Source organism: Phyllostomus hastatus, unplaced genomic scaffold (genome assembly GCF_019186645.2).
Source record: "Phyllostomus hastatus isolate PE091 unplaced genomic scaffold, TTU_PhHast_1.1 phas_contig_34, whole genome shotgun sequence".
NCBI lineage: Eukaryota > Metazoa > Chordata > Mammalia > Chiroptera > Phyllostomidae > Phyllostomus > Phyllostomus hastatus.
In genome coordinates, this window is record NW_025333857.1 from 17,795,622 (window position 1) to 17,815,332 (window position 19,711).

Genomic DNA, 19,711 nt, shown 5'->3' on the forward strand with positions numbered 1-19,711 from the left:
TTCCCCTTAATGTAAACTATTACATACCACATGGCTAAATGTGGTGAAACTATAAAGCAGTTCTGCCTTTTTAGCCAGATCAATCAAGGACATATATGACAGCCTTGCATGGGGTTACTAGGATTTGGGTGTACTCAATGTGTAACTCTTTCACAGAGACATTCCAGAATTGCCAGAGCGAGAAGAAGGAGAGGGAGAAGAAAGTGAACTTCAGAATGCAGCGTACAGCAATTGGAATCAGCCCCGGCGGTAAGCACTGTTTCTGTCTTCAGCCTACTCAGTGTTTAAAAATAGGAAGGTGTGGTTTCAAGTGCTGGATTACAGCTTTATACTGTGACATTGGGCAGGTCGTTTAATACACCTGTGCTTCTTTATGTGTAGAGAGGTTCAGAAGATAATATAGATCACACAGGGTTAAAACTAACATGTATGTGAGAGTTTGGCATGTATTAGGGAGTACATAAAATTATACATTGGTGGTTAGAAGGGTTATTTTCTGTAGAGTTTAGTCTTAGGTATACCATCAAATGTTAATTTAAAATTTCTCTACCATTTGTAGAAACGATATATTCGGAACATGTGTGCCATACGATCGTGTGTTAGTAGCGTCTTGTCACTGTGGGCTGTTGCTGTTCAAACCCGTGTTTGTCTATAACTGATTTCATATGTAATGGACAAGATGTCTGTCCTAAATATGTTCACATGTATCACTGTACATCACTAAGGCAGGTTTTTGTGTTCATACTAAATAAAATCAAATTCACTTCTGTTGAAATGTATTGAGTTCTTATTATGGACCCAGATGAGAAGCAGATGATTTTATGGTAACAGGGAAATATAAGACATAAATCTTGCCTTTGAAGAAAGGCAAATTGTACTGTACTTGGGTAGGTGACATACAGAGATGCACAATGTAATTAAATAAAAATAATAAGGTATTTTTCCTTAAGTGTAAAATGTAAATAATCACTGGACGCTCCCTCTGAGCAGATCTAAAGATGACCATCATAGTTGTGCCTTGTACTGAGTAAAAACTTAATATATATTTTACAACAATGAATAAGTAAAATGCTCAAGGAGAGTAATTTATAGTCTTCAGAGACATACAGTTTCATGATTTTTCTTGCTTACAGAAGAATACGAAGCAGCAGTCATCACATTGAAACATTTTCTGGGTTGATTCATGTTTAAAGTATAGAAAATGTACATTGCTTTCACACACAAAAAAACCCTATAAGCATTTCCAGCCATCCAAAACAGCTTCTTGATATGAATTATTTTTTTACTGGTGTTCAAGTACAGGCATCTCCCTTTTCCCCCACCACACAGCCCCACCCCACCCACCCCCACCTCCCACCCTCAATCCTACCCCCCTTTCTATTTGTCCATATGTCCTTTATAGATGTTCCTTGATGACCCTCCCCCTTTTTTCCCCTGTTATTCCCCTTTCCCCTCCTCTCCGATTACTGTCAGTTTATTCTTTATTTCAGTGTCTCTAGTTATATTTTGCTTACTTGTTTGTTTTGTTGATTAGGTTCCACTTATAGGTGAGATCATATGGTATTTGTCTTTCACCTCCTGGCTTACTTCATTTGAATTTTTAAAAAGCTGCTTAGCCTGCTTAAAGAAATCACAGTCTCTACATTATCCATATTGAGAACAGAATATAAATGCTAGGTCTGTGGCAAAAAATATATATATATATAGTGTAAGGTGTTAAGTTTCTCATTTGAGGGTGGAAGCACAATTGCCAGATGAAATTATTTTGTAGCTGGTGACCATAGTGATGAACTTGAGCTTTGTTGGAGGACAGTAATCACAGGGAAAGCAGAAGATAGGGCAGCAGATTTAACAATATTATGGGAGGAAAAACCGTGTTTGGAAGGCACTGTGCAAAATGTTTGGAGTCAGTAAGAGCTGTGTTTGAATTCTGACTTTGACACTAAGATGAGTTGTTGAATTTCTGCTAGGCCTCAGTTCCTTCATCTATAAAATGGGATTAATAATGGAATCTTTTAAATTAGGAGGGTGGGGAGAATTTACTGTGATAATTCATTTAAAATTCTTAGCATAGTGCCTGGTACAGTGAGCACTCAGTCAGTGGCTGGCCTTGTCAAACATCTCCACCACCACCACCACCACCACCACCACCATCATCATCATCACTGACAACTAAGCAAAGAGAAGGTGTTGGACACTGAAATCATTATGAAATTTTCTTATGAGAAAGAATGAATGTAACTTCTAGACAGGAATATTTTCTAATTTTATCCTAAATTTTAACCTTCATATTTGCCTAGGAGATGTCTCTAAAGGTCGTAACTACATTTAGAAAGAAGATGTCTTGAGTTTTCATAAGTTTTAAAAATGATACTTCTGTAAAGAAGCACTAAAGTACTTTGGGAGAAAATTTCATTGATTATTATGTTCACAGAATATTATGAGGAAACTTACCAAAATAACCACACCTTTTGGTAAATGAGGAGCAAATGTTATGAATATTCTTTATATCATTGGAATAACATTTATTCATGCATTCAAAAAATTGTGCTTTGTGTGGAAATAGAGAATACTTTTTAGCGAAGTGTAAAGTTTAAAATTGCAAATAAGTTATGTTAGTCTTATTTTGCACGTGGTTTTGATTTAAAATATTGGTGCCATACTGTTTTATATGTCATTTTCCAGCTTGCTTACTTTTTTCTCAACCCAGTATTTTAAAGATATGTTATGATTCCTAAAGATCTATTAATTCAATTTAGTTGTTGTAGTGCACTTAAATATATAAATATACCACATTTTATTCTCAAATTGAGTTTTGAATAGTTGAGAGTTATTCACTATTATAATAATTCTATAGGAAACCTTATAGTTATCTATGAGAATTTACCTAGGTATATACCCAAAAGTGGAATTGCTGGTTCATAGATTTAAATGTATTATTTACTTTCTTAGAAGTTGTCAACTTGTTTTATAAGATGGCTGTATCAGTTTTTCTTCTTTTTCCAATATGTGAGAGTTCCCTTTTCCTTATACCCTTATTACTTCATCATATGGTTATTTTTTTAAAAAAAAGGGTTTTGTCAGTCTGATGGGCAGAAAATGGTGCCGTGTTCTAACAAACAACATGTAGGTATAACAGGATTGAGGTGGCAGAGCTCGTATTTGCCCATTTGTGATATGGATTAAGTTTGATGTGCTGCTTAATCACATTGCTTCAGTAATCATAATAAGAGTGATAGTAGACTTACTAGTTGTTTACTGTGTGTCAAAGTTTTGTTTTGCACTTTATGTGTTTTCATTAATTTAGTAATTACAGCAACAGTCTGATGTAGAGATTCTTATTGACTCCATTTCACAGATGAGGAAAGCAAGGGAGAGACTAAGGAGATTGCAGAGGGTCACTCAGTTGTCAAGTAGCAAAAGAGCAGGACTTGAACCCAGGGACTTAGTTTGAGCTTAGACAGCCTGGCCTCAGAATTCTGTTTCACTTTTGCTTTTCTGAATTTCATTCTATTTAAATCTCTGTATAAGTCTACACGAAAGGCTGCCATTTTTATGTAAAACTAACTCCATACACAATCTATCAAGTTTTTCTTTTATGAGTCTTCTTCTTTCCACGGAATGTTTGCCATGCTCCGTTCCATGAATAATGAACCTGGTTCCTCAGCACTGTTTTCATTCTGGCAGTGCACCTTTGGTTATCTTCTTCAGTTTTTTCAGTTACAGTGTTTTTTCTAGGGGGTGTTACTTGGAAACACTGCTGTCTGTGCCAAACCCTTTGTAAGCATTTTGTGCTATTATCCAAAGGTTGTTTAACCCCTCTGTGCTTCTCCCCTTCTTCATAAGATGGGACTAATAGGCATGTCCACCCCATAAAGATGATGTGAGAATTAAATGAAATGTGTGAAACTTAGATAATAATGCTCAGCATGTGATCAGCCCTTAATAAGTGTTTGCTACTGCTATTATTTTTAATCAAGAGATTGTAAGACCCGCTTTTTAATTTACACCAACCACAAAACACCTTAGGAGCTACTTCCTTTTTTTCTTTTTTGTCTTTTAACTTTTTATTTCTTGGAAGAAGAATTGAGGAGTCCCACCCATGTATTCTGGCATCTTAAATATTAATACAGTGACTAACTTTACTGACTTACTTACTTTGCCATTTTACTGTAGGAACTGCTTTAGAGACAAGGAAGTTTGTTGTTTTTTGTCTTTCACAGAATTCCTAGAGTGAAAGAATGTGAGGAATGGGATTTTAAGGAGTTTAAACTATTCATACAAATTTTATAAGATAAGGATCACGGTGACATGTTTTTAAACTAAACAGGTAGGGTCTCTGGGATTGTAGATTTCTAATAAAGAAAAAAACTGTGGATCAAAGAAGTGTCTCATCATCTGACTCAGTCTGACCAGTAGCCACCTCTCACTCCACCTGGGGTGCTAGTTTATCCTCAGCCTCTTTTTATTGGGGTCTCCCTCCTTGCCCTGGAGCCTCACTCCAACTTTTCCTCTCCTCTGTGAGCCCCTTGAATGTCAAGGTTGAGGGCATGTTGGCACCATGCTTTCTTCTCCTGTTTAATGTCCAACATTGTCTCTCTGCAGCAAGGAGCAGGTTGCAGTCTCACTATCTCCAGGTTCTCTGCTTGATATCTGTTTTCCTCCAGTTCCCTGAGCTGCTCCCTCATCTTGGCCAAAACCCTCACCGCCAATCAGCTTATCCTTATATCCCAACCTTTTCACAAGATGTGTACTTTCAGTCCATCCTTAGCTCTTCTAAGATATTTGGATTTATGGTAAATGAGTTCATGTATTTATGTGTTTAGGGGAAGTGAATGCAAGACAGAAGTAGCAAGTGCCAAGGCCCCAAGGCAGGAGTGCATGTCTGTTGAATTTAGGAAATAGCAAGAAGATGGTGAGTTTGGAATAGACAGAGGAAAGGGGAGAGCCGTGAGAGACGCTATTATGGAAATGGTAGTGGGATCAGATCATGTAGGATCTTGGCAGCCACTGACTGTTAGTTACCAGATCTGCACTGGCAAGGAAGACTTGGACATAGGTCAGCTTCTAATGTAGTGAGTGCAGGAATGTTCTTTCTCTTGATTGGGTTGCTAAGCTTAGAACTGTCTTTTCAGGGGTAGCTGCATTTCTTGATTACTTGATATCTACAATAGTAGAGGTCTTAAAAAATGGTATTTTTAATATTGGCCCGTGCCCAGCCTGGAGTATATAAGTCCAGTATTTACTTCATATGACAAATGAGCTTCAGAAATGCATGAGTATTTATCAGAATGTGTAAGACACATAATTGGGAAGTATTTAAAATGACCTTGTTTTACTGCTGGTCAAACTTTAGTAAATTGAGCAAGTAAGATTTGAAAAGTCAATATATAAAGACATTCCATTGAGTTTTAGAATATTTATTATAATTTTGAACAATTTGAATCTTGTATAAGTGTGCAGATCAGTGGCATTAAGTACGTTCAAATTACTGTGTAGCCATTACCACCATCGTCTCTAGAACCTCTTTCATTTTGTAAAATTGAAACTTGACTCATTTAATAACTCCTCATTTCCTCCTCTTCCCAACTTCTAGCAGCCACCCTTCTACTTATGTCTTGGTGAATGTGACTATTCTAGGTACATCAAATAAGTGAAATCATTATAGAGTTTGTGCTTTATCTCAATAGTTGGCTTATTTCAGTTAGCATAGTGTTCTCATGGTTAATCTATGTTGTAGAGTGTGTCAGAATTTCCTTTCTTTTTAAGTCTGAATAATATTCCATTATTTGTATATGCTATTTTTCTTATTCATTCACCTGTAGATGGACACTTGGGTTGCTTCTACCATTTGGTTATTTTCAATGATGTTTCTATGAATATGGTTGTACAAATATATATTCATGACCATGCTTTGAATTCTTTTGGGTCTATATCCAGAAATGGAATTGCTGGATCATATACTAATTTTATTTTAAATTTTTTGAGGAACTTCCATACTGTTTTCCAGTAGTAGATAAAATATTATACATTGCTGCCAACAGTGCATGCTCAAGGGTTTAAATTCCTTCACAGTGTCTCTGATTTCTCCTTGCCAACACTTTTCTTTTTTGTTTTTTTGTGTGTGTGTGTTTTTTTTTACAGTAGCCATCTTAATGGGTGTGAGGTGGTATCTCATTGTATTGTAGTTTTGATTTGCATTTCCCTATTAGTGGTGTTAAGCATCTTTACATGTGCTTATGGGCCATTTGTATATGTATTCTTTGGAGAAATTTTTATTCAAGTTCTTTGTCCAGTTTTAATCATGTTTTTCATTTTTTTGTTGTTGAGTTTTAGAGGTTCTCTATGTGTTCAATCCCTTATCAGAAACTTTCTAATAATTTCTCTTATTCTTTGGGTTGTCATTTTACTCTAATGATAATATACTCTGATGAACAAAAGTTTTTAACTTTGTTGATGTCCAGTTATGCTATTCTTTTTGTTGTCTGTAATGTGGTGTCATTTCTTTTTTTAAAAAAATGGCCAAATCCAGTGTCATGAACTTTTCCCCTGTTTTCTTATGAACTTAACATTGTGTTTATTTTTTACAGGGTTGAGCTTTGGAGAGAACCAAGCAAATCCTTGGGCATCAGCATTGTTGGTGGACGAGGGATGGGGAGTCGTCTAAGCAACGGTGAAGTGATGAGGGGCATTTTCATCAAGCATGTTCTGGAAGATAGTCCAGCTGGGAAAAATGGAACCTTGAAACCTGGAGATAGAATAGTAGAGGTACCCTCCACTGAGCTTTCTGTGCTAACACTCTTTACCTGTTGCATCCTCTTTACCAAGGGAATCACCATCTTTACATTGGTTGCTCAACTGAACATTAGAGTAAAATGTGTTTGTGGTTAAAGCATTTAGATTTTTCTTTTTCTTATTTTTAAAATGTATTTAATCTTCACCCGAGGACATGCTCACTGATTTTAGAGAGAGAGGACAGGGAGGGGATGAGGGGGAAAACATCAGTGTGAGAAAGAAACTTGGATCAGTTGTCTCTCATAAGCTCCCCTACCAGGAATCGAACCTGCAACCATTTAGTGTATGGCACAACCCTCCAATCAGCTTAGCCACCTGGCCAGGGCAAAGCATTTCTTATTTGTTTCTTTTCATCCACAATTGTTGTCTTCAGTATATGCTGACAGATTATATATCTTGAAGTTTGAGAGTGTTACCAACCATTTTCAAAAACATTGGCCCTGAGAGAAAATAATTAAGTTCTTATTAAAAGAGCAAAGCAGATTTCTTGGGGAAATAATTCTTTAACAGTATATATTCACATGCAAAATATGTCCATTATAATTAAGTTGAAATTGAGATTTCATTTCAAAAATATAGTTATCATTTCATTGTAAACTTAGTTGAATGAGGTATTTTTTCCAAATGAGGCTTTTTTAAAAATCTCGTATGCTAAGGCCCTGATTACTTTTCATTTAAATGCCCCCAGCCCCAGGCCAAACTCGGATTTTCCTTCTTCTCAGTGCTGTGCCCATTCATCACTCAAGGCTGTGTGTTTGCCACACATGTGTGTACACATGTGCGTTTGGTTATGTATGAGAGAAAAGCATTTGATCAAATTGTACCTAATTCCTTAATTCAAAGCAAAATTTAATGGTTTCAGTAGACTTCCCTCAGGAGTTACTCACTCGTTTACTTAACAGGTATCCCTGGAGCCACTGTTGTGTTCCAGGTGCTCCAGTGGGCTCCGGGTGTCCCACAGGGAAGGAGGCGCCATGCCTGCCTGTCAAGTGGGACAGACTTGACAAGTAATCGGGTCACTTCAGAGCACTGTGATAAATTATTTGGTCATGATAAGCATAGTGTTACTGTACTTAAGAGAGTAAAAAGATACCTGATTCAGATTTTCTGAGTTGTCAGGATTTATAGAGTAGACTAAAATAGACAGCTTCCAAATAGAAACTCATTGCTTTATTACTATGAAATTTGCTGGGTTCTCCAAAGTTCAACTCTGCAAAAAATAAATGCAATGTTAAACTATACAATTTTAAATATAATGGGGACTTACACATAGTAAGCCCCCGTTATATTTACTTTATACAAGTGATTGTCTCTCACTTTCTAATATCATAGAACTTATACATTAAAATGCCTTAATTGTTTAGAAGAAGGTTATAATTTAGCCATTATTTTAAAATTAGCATTTTGGGGATTGAGTGATTGATTGATTGATGATTGCTGAGTGCTGAAGAAGGAAGAAGATTGAGACTTGGGAGAAAGCAAGAGCCGAGTATGTTTTATTTTTCCTCCAACTACTTACAAGGAAGAATGGTGGGCTTTTTTTCTCTTCCCGCATACTTACCTTTCTTCAGATGAAATCTTAGCCCCCTTTTAAAGAATTCTACCTAAAATTTCCATTTTAGATGATCACAAGGCAGTTTATTTTATGGGTCCTTCACTATTAAGTACCTTTGACATAAGTAGAGAAAGGAAGGAATGCTTATAATTATTTATGAAAAGGATTGATCATAGTTTTCACCAAAATATTGTTTAAATGTATTAAGAATATTAAAACATCCCTATCCAATTGAAAATGATTTTTTTGTGGTAAAGTACTGTGTGGTGTTTAGCAGTGGTTTGCTGAGTGCTGTTATGTGAAGGGCATTTTCTTGTAAATAAGGAAGCCTTAGGCCTCTGTAATCCTGGGGATTCTATGACATTTCTGCTAAGAGTTTCTGAAAACATATGTAGACTAGATGAGTAGAGACTTGCAAATGATTTTATTCTAAGTAGAGAGTTTTTTGGATGTGAGCAAATATATTTAATGTCCAGTTAAATTTTCCCACTAATGATATATATAGTACACATGAATACTAACTTTTATTCTACAAAAGTTAGAAGTCATTTTTAAAATGCACAAAAAGAGATGTTAAGTATCCCCTAAGTATCAGCCTGAGGGAGTTTTTCAATTACATGTATATATTCATGTATATACTTTTTTAAAGATGATGATGTTCTATGCAGAGATCTAATAGTTTTCCAGAATTGGGCCCCTTCTAATTTTGTTATTTTGTTGTATATACCATATTGCAGTAATTGAAAATGATAAAATGATATAGTATCCTACAGTTTTCTGACAGGATTAGCATTTGGCCTTTCAAACTGTTTTCCTTCCTATCCACATAGTGCATCAGCTCAGCTGATCATCACGGAGGCAAGCCATGCTGAATAAAAGGTTACAAAATAACTTTTATTTCCAAGCTACTTATATAAGAATTACTAACAAGTAAGCACAATTTCTTGGCTTCCTGCTCCTGTCATGTCTGCTGCAAAGATTCTTTGCAAAACTAACCTTACCATAACCTATTCTGTCTGAATGTCACAATTTTGTTTTCATCCTCAAGCTTCCCTGTCCAGAGAAGAATGCACAGTGCCATCACCCACCCACTTGCCAAAGCACTCTTAATGAATTGGAAAAAAAAATTTCTATGACATTCATGATGAAGACAGTGCTACTAGGCAGTTCCCTTACATTATTTATTTAATTATGCACATTTATTAAAGGAGCAGCCAAGCAGTGTAAGGAAAGCAGAAGCAGAGCCTTCATTCTAATTGGTTATTATTTCAGTTGATTACTGGAGACAGAAATCAGTGTCCAAAACAAGGGACCACAGTCTGGTGACCACATTAAAATTTCTAAAGCCTCACATACAGTCTCAATTATTTTTGATTCTGAAACTGATTTTCCAGGAGCCTCCTCCAAGGATCTTCAGAACTCCAGATCCACAAACTGTTCTGTTGTTCTATAGCTTCTTGAAATGTTAAGCTGAGGCCTTCCATTGCAGGTGGATGGCATGGACCTCAGAGATGCAAGCCACGAACAAGCTGTGGAAGCCATTCGGAAAGCAGGCAACCCCGTAGTCTTTATGGTACAGAGCATTATAAACAGACCAAGGGTAAGCAAACACAAAGGGCAAGGTAGGCATAACCAAACAGTGTTCAACTTGGAATCTAATGGATCAAGGGCCAAGTTGTCTCTAAACGCAAAGATATTGAGTCTTGGAATCTCAGGAGACTTGTTAAAAGTTTGTTTTGCCTGTTTTTCTTAATTGGGTTGTCCTGGAAATCCCTTCTACCATGTTTAATAAACACTTGAAGTTTATTTTAAATGCACAGAAGTAGGATTCATTGGTGGCCAATGATGGACAATTATTAATGTTCATTATAGATATAAAGTATGTAAGTTGTTAAGAGAAATGTGGTATAGTCTTTGAGGTTAATAGTCTCTGACCTTCAGTGGAGTCCCTTACAAGCCAGAGAGATGATATTTTCTTTACAAATTGATTTCCTTAGAATTTTCAGTTTATGAAATTTCATGATCACCAGTGAATGATCTTAATGTATTTATCTGTCCCACTGAACATTACATTTACACATGATGGATTTTGTTTAAGCTGTATGTCTCTATATGAGTTATTTCATAACTGCTGCTTCCCAGCTTCAATCACTGTATAGCTTTACATTGCTGCTTCATCCCTGGTGGACAGAAACCTACTAACCCATTTTACCATCAGCCATCACAGGTAAAATGGCTTCAAAATTATTTCTAAAACTCTAAGGCATTTAGTGAATGTTGTGGAGGGAGAAGATACTAAGTGAGGCTTTGTATGTTTGATATACCCTAATATTGCCAAAGATGAAAATTGTGCCAAGAATTAAAACTATTTTTCTATTCCTTCTTTATACCTCAGTAAAAAGGAAAATATTTTAACATGCAGCAGTTTTTAAATATATCTGGGCTGCATAGCCTTTAGAAAGTTCTTCAGAAACACACATGTTCACTGAAAGGTTTGCACACCACTGCCAGAGTTTCCTGAGTGTCCTGAAGCTGAGAGAGAGGCTCACTTCCAGATCGAAGCTGAGAACTCCTGACCTGCTGACTCTTCGAGATACCTGCGTGTTAGCTTTGAGAGTCGATTGTGTTTTAAAGAAAAAGGTCAGCATATGTGAGGGGAGTTAAAAGGATTATCTAAAATTTAAAATATGTAACTATATAAAATACATTTAACTTTTAAAATTAAGAACTTAAAGTAGTTTTCAGAATTTAAAATTAAGAATTTAATATGATGGTAGGAAAGTAGCAAACAGCTCTGTAGATGAGATCAAAGTAACTGTCAAAATTTGTGTCATTGAATAAAGTGACTAGATGTATCCTATTGGTCGTTCCTTTTGTTGTTGAGACAGGTGTGTGGCTCTGCTCTGAGTTTACTGTAAGAAATGAATTTAGTTGTTTGTAATGTAAGCATTTATCTTCACATCTGCAGTTTTTAATCATTCAGTTGTTTATTGTTAGGTAATAATTATTCATTCAGATGAGAAAATCTGCCAAATGGTGGGGCTGCATCATACTGCATTCTTTTCAAATGCTATTCAGTTTGTTTAAATAACTATAAATCTTTCTACATTTGTTTCCATTTGTTGTGTTAAACATAGACACAGCATGATAGTGTTGGTAAATGGCTGTCTAAGTTAAAGCTATTTTTTGTGTGGGTGGGTTTTATGTATTTCTTTTTTGTTTTATTTTTAATTTTAAACTTTTATATCATTTAGGATGATACAATAAACTACTGAATAGGATTCTCAATGCTACTTCTAAAAAAACTTAAACTACAAGTATTTATTTCTGTGCCAGTCACATTTTCTAATGAGCTGGGAAGGTTTTTTTTTTCCTGCACCTGGAAAATATTCCTATTTTATTATCTGAGTTATAATGATGCCTGATTTTGTACCAATTATTCCAGGATAAATGTTGCTCGAGTAAGGTTTCAGGACATGCCACCCCAAAGTATGGCATGTTGGGTATTGAATATTTAAGCTAAAGGAATTTGGGAAAAGACAGGTGCTAGCATGACTCTGACCTCCCCTTCTACACTGAAGCAGGTTGTAAGGTCCTCCTGTGAGAGCGCCCTTCCTGTCCCCGGAGAAAAGATGGAGGGATGCTGAGAGGGAACTGATTGAACAGACTGTGCTAAGTTTCCCACAGTTCACTCCACTAAGTTCTTATTCTTTTGTTTTGTGATACTTTCCACGACTATCAACTATTCATCCAGCCTAGTGTAACAACACTCAGGTTTAACCATTTCTCCTGGTCTTTATTTCCTTATGAAGGCTCCATGTCACTTGCAACTTATGTTAAATCAGTATGTACACTTTTCTCTTGTTAATCTGTCTCTTATTACAGAGATCCAGCTGAAAACCTAAGATGGGTACAGGAAGCTTTTTTCCTTCTCTACATATGCATTTTGCTTTAGGAAATTATAATTAATTTTGCATTTAAAATGAGATATATTTTGTATTCAATGACTTACTTTCCTATGAAAATAAATTGAATCTACTATAATCTAAAGGAAAAAATCACAAATAACTAAGTTTCTTAATGGTAAATGTTTTGTTTATGGATATAATAAAGCTTTAAGAAAATCTCATACATAGGCTCTTAGGCTGTTCAAGATCCTGAACTTCCCAGAGCTAGCCCTGATAATTCCACCAGTGTGACACTTTCCAGAACTCAGTCCTACTACATTGTTGTAGGAAAGGGCGGGCCCTATTAATATGGGCCAGAGAATGTTTTTGTCTTCCCTGTGCTGCTTCTTATTTAATAACATTTCTATTTTTATCAGCCCTTGGAGCTATAAACAGAAGTTTCATCATTGATTTTTTAATAAGAAACATAGTCTGTTTCTATAAATCTTTCTTTAATAATAGTGATCTACCACTTCCCTTGCTGTGTTCATTCTGTACTTTTACATTCTGTTCTCGGGGCCAAATTCTAATCCTATAAGAGCTGCAAATTAAAAGAAAAAATAGGAAGGGAGGAAGGCAGGCAAGCAAAAAAACTAGAGCTCTCTTTAAATATTCTATTTCTCGACATTATGGTTTTATTTTATATTATTCTCCAGAATTATAAAGGAAATGTAAAACCAAAAACTTCTTCATATGAAGATTAGAAATAATCTCTACCATCCGTAGCATTGACTTTTTCTTTTTTTTGCCTAGGATATGTTTTTAATCTCTGCCTAGTCATTTCTTCCATCATACTATATGGTCACATTCCTTGGCATTTGTGATCTTTTTTTTTGTAAAGCAGGAGTTGACATTTTAAACTGAAAAGCAGAGCAAACGTTGAGATGAACAGAAATGTCATTGTGCCCATTTCTTTTTTCTGTCTTCTCTCTGTAGGAAAAACATTGCAGAAGAGCAGATTGAAAGGGTAATGTGGCGTGAACTTCAGTGCAGGCATACTGAGTGAGGGTAGCCTTCGCTGAGTGCTCTCCCAGGCAGGGTGGTGTCACGTGACAGTCTCCCGACTCTCGATGCTTGCCAGTAGAGCTTTTTTATAGAGAGAAGTAACACAAACATTTAATTGGAGCCAAAATGAATTTTAAATGTCTGCATTTTCCCTTGAAAGATGTAGTCAATAAAAGGAAAAGATAGCGGGTATGAAGAGAAGGAGAATTTATTGTGGTAAGGAAATTGCTTTTCTTTCCCTTAAACTATGAAAATGTTAAATTCTGTCTGGCAGTCATCCTGCCTTTAATAAGTACATTCAAACCCAGCAGTCCTAACTCCATGTGCCACACACAGGCGAGCCCCAGCACCTATGAGAGACACTCTGGGGCAGGGCTTCAAGTGTCCTGCAAAGCCCCATAAATTCCCCAATATATAAGAATTGGGAACTTTTATAGGGAATTTTAAATATATGTATATATAATATTTCTACTTTAAATAGTGGGCAGAAATAGAAACATCACTGTACAGTGATTCACTTTTTAAAAATTATTGATATCTTTTTTTAACTAAAACAGTATTAACTTTAAGCAATCTTAATACCTAGTCGAAGTATGAAAATTACCTTACCAGGAAACAAAATAAAAGGCTAATGAAGATTACCGGTGAATTAGCAGACAAGTGTTTAATTTGCATTCTGAAACAGATAAACCATTCTTTGTTTTATCAAAAAAAGCATAATACTTGTTTTTAAATGTACATTTTTAAAACTTTTGATTTTAGTTTAAAACATGTTTATTGATCTGCATAGAATATATATTAGTATATAAAGTAGACAAATACACATGCATCTGTCTGGCAGTGAAGACGCTTAGTGAGAATAAAAGAATTCAGGAACCCATCTGTCAGATGCATTTCCTGTGGGGATGGTGGCCAGCTTTAGACAGAAATGCAGATTCAGGTCACTAGAGGTAAACATTTTTTTAGACTGATGGTGTTGTTAATAGTAGATCTGACAATATGACAGGATCTAGTTTTCTGCAGTTACTGAAATCAGTAAGTACTTTGTTCTTAAAACTGAGTTGTCTGAAATACATTTCTTTGCGCTTAGCGCCTGTTATGTTTCTTTTTAGAAACCCCCCTTGCCTTCCTTGCCGCACAACCTTTACCCTAAGTTCAGCTTCAGCAGCACTAACCCATTTGCTGACTCTCTGCAGTTCAACGCTGACAAGGTTGGATAATGCCCATTGTCTTGCCATTGCCTTTTGCAAATGTTTTGTTCTTTGTTACTATTGTGCCTTGTCCCAGTTCACTGTTTACAAAATTGGGGCAGGAAAAAAAAAAAAAACAGTGTGTTTGGAGTGGGCATGTAAATCCTTTCTTAAGCACATTTTCTTGCCAGAGCATATTCATTTTTGTAGCTGAAATTAGATGGTCCTTCCGAAGGGTAAGGGAAAATTGTGAGTGCAGTGCCTTTTCTGTGTTTTGGTGTGAGTTAAATGTTCTGATATTTAAGTTTTTGCTAGTTGCCAAATATATGAAATACTGTCACATATAACTTTTTAAAAGCCTTGTAATGGTTGAAGTCTTGAATAGATTTATGCAAAGTTGCCCTAAAATCCCCACTGTGAGTTAATCACAACACAGAAAGTCATGTGTTTACAAGAGTCCCATGAATATTCATGTACTGTGTCCACGTGGGTACCTGAGTCAGGAGCCCGGGAACCGCTGCTGCACATGTGAAACTGTGCTTGGGTGTTCTCACATTCTGCTGAAATTATAAGTCTGACACTCACACAAAAACTTACGAGAACTAATATGCTATAATTTAATCATGAAAAGGAAGAAAGCTGTAAACAATTTCTTTCAGGAAGCATTTTATGAATATTCATTGGAATTTCATGTTATGAAATTCTTTGTTATTTTCTTTCTTTGTAACAAAGAAAACCAAAGATAATGTATCTAAAGGAATATATTTTCTGTTACTATAGGAATTACAGAATTCAAGTAGAGTTATCCTCCGTTGTTCCCCAACTAACCCTTTTGCTCCCACACCATTTAAGGTTTGTCTGAATGAGAAGTTTCCATGAGTAAGTGGTGTGTTACAGTGTGCTGTGTGTGTACATCATACCATGTGCATACATGGCATGGCGTGATTTCAGGTGCACTTAATTTACATTGTTGCCAGTGAACACTGAATGATCTTGGTTAAAGAGTTGTATTTTTATTAAAAAATTTTAAGAAGTGCTAGCAACAAGCCAATTATTTAATCTCAGAATGAATGTCTTAGGGGCAGTAAAATAGAACACCTTTGCCTTCAGTAAATGTATTTAAACTTGTATTTGTTTTACAATTCGTTGGCTATGTTAGGGAACCATTTTAGTTTGCTCACAGTCTAAGGTCCTGAACAGTTTGTACACCATAGGTTTTATTTGTTTGTTAAGGAAAATACTTGCTCAGAAAAATTACATAGCAAGCAATATCTAAAAATTTGTACCCATAAATTTATTAAAATTATGAGTTTACATTAGATTTTGTTCTAATTTTTAAAAGTGAAATGGGCTTAATTCCTGCTTATTAACATTTTTTGTTGTTACAGAAAAGTATTTATTTTAACCAGAAAATTTTAAATTACATACTTCCCAACCTAGTATGTTTAATGAACCTTAGTATGTCAAATGAGTTTTGTTTCTTCATTTCTCATTTGTACATTGTTAATTTGAGAGTTTTATGGCCCAGCATTTTAAAAGATGACAAGGGTGTAGTTTGTACTAGTAATTCCTGTCTGTCTGACCAGTGGTGTGTAAGCTGGACATTTTAATACAAAACATTCTGTAACTTGAAAATCTGTTGTCCCGTAAGTCTCTATCATTCATCTTTCCTGTGCTTTGCCAGGAAAATAGTAAATCATGTTTATTATGGTCATTGTAGGCTAATTTACAATCCCGAAGTGCTTTCTGAATCATCGAAGAAAGATTACACTCAGTGCCATATAGTTTTAGTAGTTGGTATATTTTGTGGTATTCTGATTCTTGACACCACTTAATGATCCCCAAGTATTTGTGCTTGCCTATCCTTTAGTGTGTTCTGTAAGAGGTTTTTTGTTTTTAATTCACATTTTTTCCCAAATATACACATATCAAATAAAGTGTATTAGAGGTGTATTAGAGGGATTTTTACATAGGATGAAAGGGGAATAAAGAAGGTAGGAGAACATAGGCTCCAGGGACACTGTCGTGCCAGGGTCAGAACATCAGCTGGGTATGTCTGACTCTTGGACCAGGTGCGGTCTTACTACGGAAATTGGAGGAGACAACCTGGTGTAATGGAAAGTACATTAGATTGGGTTAAGAATTAAACAAAAAGAACGTACCATTGTGTGATTTTGAACAAAATCTTTGACTTTTCACAGTCTTGGCTTATTAATCTGCAAAGTGAACTCAGTGACCTAAGATCCTTTTAAATTCTAATATTCAGTATGTTGCTCTATAACTTGATGAAGCCAAGCCCTGTTTTGGATTAGGACCTATGACAGCAAGTATACCATACTTTGGGTTTATATAAAATAGTCTCCCATGTTTCTCCTTCACCTTGCAAGCTACCTTGGCAAGGGAACAATGGTGTTGTCCCTTAAGATGAGCCCCTCAGATCCAAGTCTGTGTGCTCTCTGCTAACAAGCTAGCTCCCTGGGAGATGAACATGCATGTGTGATGTTCATTTTCGTGGATTTGTTCACACAGTCATTTGGAGAGAGGATTCAGGTAGCAATAAAAAATTGTTTATGTACAGTCTCACTATCAAGCTTTGAACATCTTTGGTTGTTTGATTACTGTCTTTATTTTTTTCTAGTTTCTTGGAAACCTTTTCTAGACCCCTCCCAAATCTTGCCCAGAGCCCTGGACATTCATAATAAATTGTGAATGAAATTTTCCAAAAGGGAAGTTTGTATAATTTTTTATCTTAAGTTATTTAAGCCTTAAAATTGAATAGTTCATCACCTTAAAATACCAAATAATAATGTAATGAATTGTTCTGTGAACATCCCACTTTGTTTTTGTAAACTGTACCTGAATCCTGTCTACCATTTTATTTATATGTGTATTTATATTTCCCACTGTTTATGTGTCAGATATTTCAAAGCGAGTTTTTTTTTTTGTTTTTGACATTATTCTCTTATTTTCCTTAACTTTTTTCTCCTTAAGCTGCACATAACCACTGCATTCCTCCTGTTCCCACAGGCACCCAGTCAGTCTGAAACAGAGCCAGAAAAGGCTCCATTGTGCAGTGTACCTCCACCCCCTCCTTCAGCATTTGCAGAAATGAGCAGTGACCAAGCCCCATCATCTGTGAGCAAAGTCTCAGAAGTGGACAAAGAGGATGAGTTTGGGTATAGCTGGAGTAAGTTGCTGTTTTGTAATGCATTTAATTGTAAGAGGTATTAAAAGAGCTCTGTGGTTCTCAAGGCTTATGCCCTAAATGAAAAGGGATGTTTCAGCTTTAGTTATAAATACTGCAGTTTTGAGTGGATAAAAAAATAAGTTTGTTTTTCTTGAATATAGCACGAGTTCCTAAGGCATGAAGTCATATTCCTCCTTTTATTCAAGTCCACATTTCTGTTAAAGCTCACTTGGCCATTTATATGAGAATTAGAAAGGACAGGGCGCTCTCTCAGAGGCTGTTACTGGGCCAACGACCTTGTGGTCTTCAACAAGTCATCGCCCCTCTCTAGGCCTCAGATTCTTTCGATTGTCGTTGATACTATGCCTTGAAATTTGCTGCTTTCTCTACTAGGGTGGTAATGTAGTACAATTGTTGAGATAAAAAACTTGGGGCATTTGACAAATTGTTTAACCACCTCTGTGTTTTAGCTTCATGGTTTATTCCTCTTTTTAAAGTGCAGTTTTATCTCCAGTTGCTCACTGTAAATTAGATTAAATGTCTCAAGAGTGCTGAGCACAACTCCTGATGCACAGGAAACATTCAAAGGCAGCAGCTATTTTTAGGATGATTGAGGTGTCTCTGTTTTCTGAGGAAAGAAAACATTTTACAGGGAAATAATAAAAATTCAGTCGAGTTATAAATGTGTTAGTGCTTTAAAAAGTTTTGTTTTAAATATATAATTATTTCCTATGGAAAACAGTATGGAATTTTCTCAGAAAACTAGAAATGGATCTGTCTTTTGACCCAGCAATTCCATTGTTGGGATTATATCCTAAGAGTCCTGAAACACCAATCTGAAAGAACCTATGTACCCTAATGTTCATAGCAACAAAATTTACAATAGCCAAGTTCTGGAAGCAACCTAGGTGCCCATCAGTAAATGAATGGATCAAAAAACTATGGTACATTTACACAATGGAATTCTATGCAGTGGAAAGAAAAAAGGAGCTCCTACCCTTTGCAACAGCATGGATGGAACTGGAAAGCATTACGCTAAGCGAAATAAGCCAGGTGGTGAAAGACAAATACCATATGATCTCACCTTTAACAGGAACCTAAACAACAAAACAAACAAACAAGCAAAATATAACCAAAGACACTGAAATAGAGAACAGGCTGACAGTGACCAGAGGGGAGAAGGGAGGGAATTTCAGGGGGATTTCAGGGGAAAAGGGGAAGGGTTTACAGGAACAAGTATGAAGGACACATGGACAAAAACGGGGGGTGGTGGAAATGGGAGGGAGGTGGAGAGGGACAGGTGGGTGGGCTGCAATGGGAGTAAAGAACAAAACTTTACTTGAACAACGATTAAAATTTAAAAAAATAGTAATTATTTCCCTTAAGAAATCCGTGGCATATGCTATTCAGAAGTACAGAATGTAAAAGTTGTGTTGCTAAATTCTAGAAGGATTCAGGAAACAGCAGTTTATGAAATTGATCCAGTTAAGAATCAATATAGAATACATGGTATCAGCCATATAGTAACATTTACTGAAGATGATTTGTGAAATTGATAGTTCACAGTCTATTTCCAGTGAAATTAGCATATATTGCTAGTCCACCAAAGTGGCCAGAATATACTCTGAGGAAAACATTAAATGGAATGTTTGTTACCTATTGTCATATCACCAGCTACCCCAGAACTTAATGGCTTGAGAAAGCAGTTTATTATTAATCTGCCCAAGGTGCTATGGTAGACTGGGCTCTACCAAGGCTCAGTTGGGCTGGGCCTTGAAGACAGCTCTGTCACATACCTGGCAATTAGTGTTGCTGCTGGCTGATTCTTCATCTGGGCTCATGACACGGGGCACCTACATTTGGAATTTGGGGAATGGGAAATAGGATTGGTCTCATCTATTTAGGATGTATGTCCGAAAGCTGGGGCAGGTACATTGATGAGTCCTGGCCTCATGACTCTGTACAATAACAAATTTCATTCCCTTTTCTCTGGAAATGTGGGCCAAGCAATTGCTCAACATGATATGACATG

At 36.1% G+C, this 19,711-nt stretch overlaps 1 protein-coding gene across 9 annotated transcripts in view; it reads left to right on the forward strand.

Moving 5' to 3' along the window:
- Positions 1–19,711, forward strand: part of MPDZ (multiple PDZ domain crumbs cell polarity complex component) — a 162,164-nt gene that overhangs the window by 113,068 nt on the left and 29,385 nt on the right. For 5 of the 9 annotated variants that reach the window (XM_045840215.1, XM_045840214.1, XM_045840218.1 and 2 more), the window contains 6 exons: positions 157–249; positions 6,591–6,768; positions 9,840–9,950; positions 14,415–14,513; positions 15,273–15,344; positions 17,520–17,679. In XM_045840215.1, the coding sequence (XP_045696171.1) occupies positions 157–249; positions 6,591–6,768; positions 9,840–9,950; positions 14,415–14,513; positions 15,273–15,344; positions 17,520–17,679 (713 nt within the window). The remainder of the gene's footprint in view (positions 1–156; positions 250–6,590; positions 6,769–9,839; positions 9,951–14,414; positions 14,514–15,272; positions 15,345–17,519; positions 17,680–19,711) is intronic. The other 4 variants (XM_045840219.1, XM_045840220.1, XM_045840222.1 and 1 more) reach the window with 4 other exon arrangements.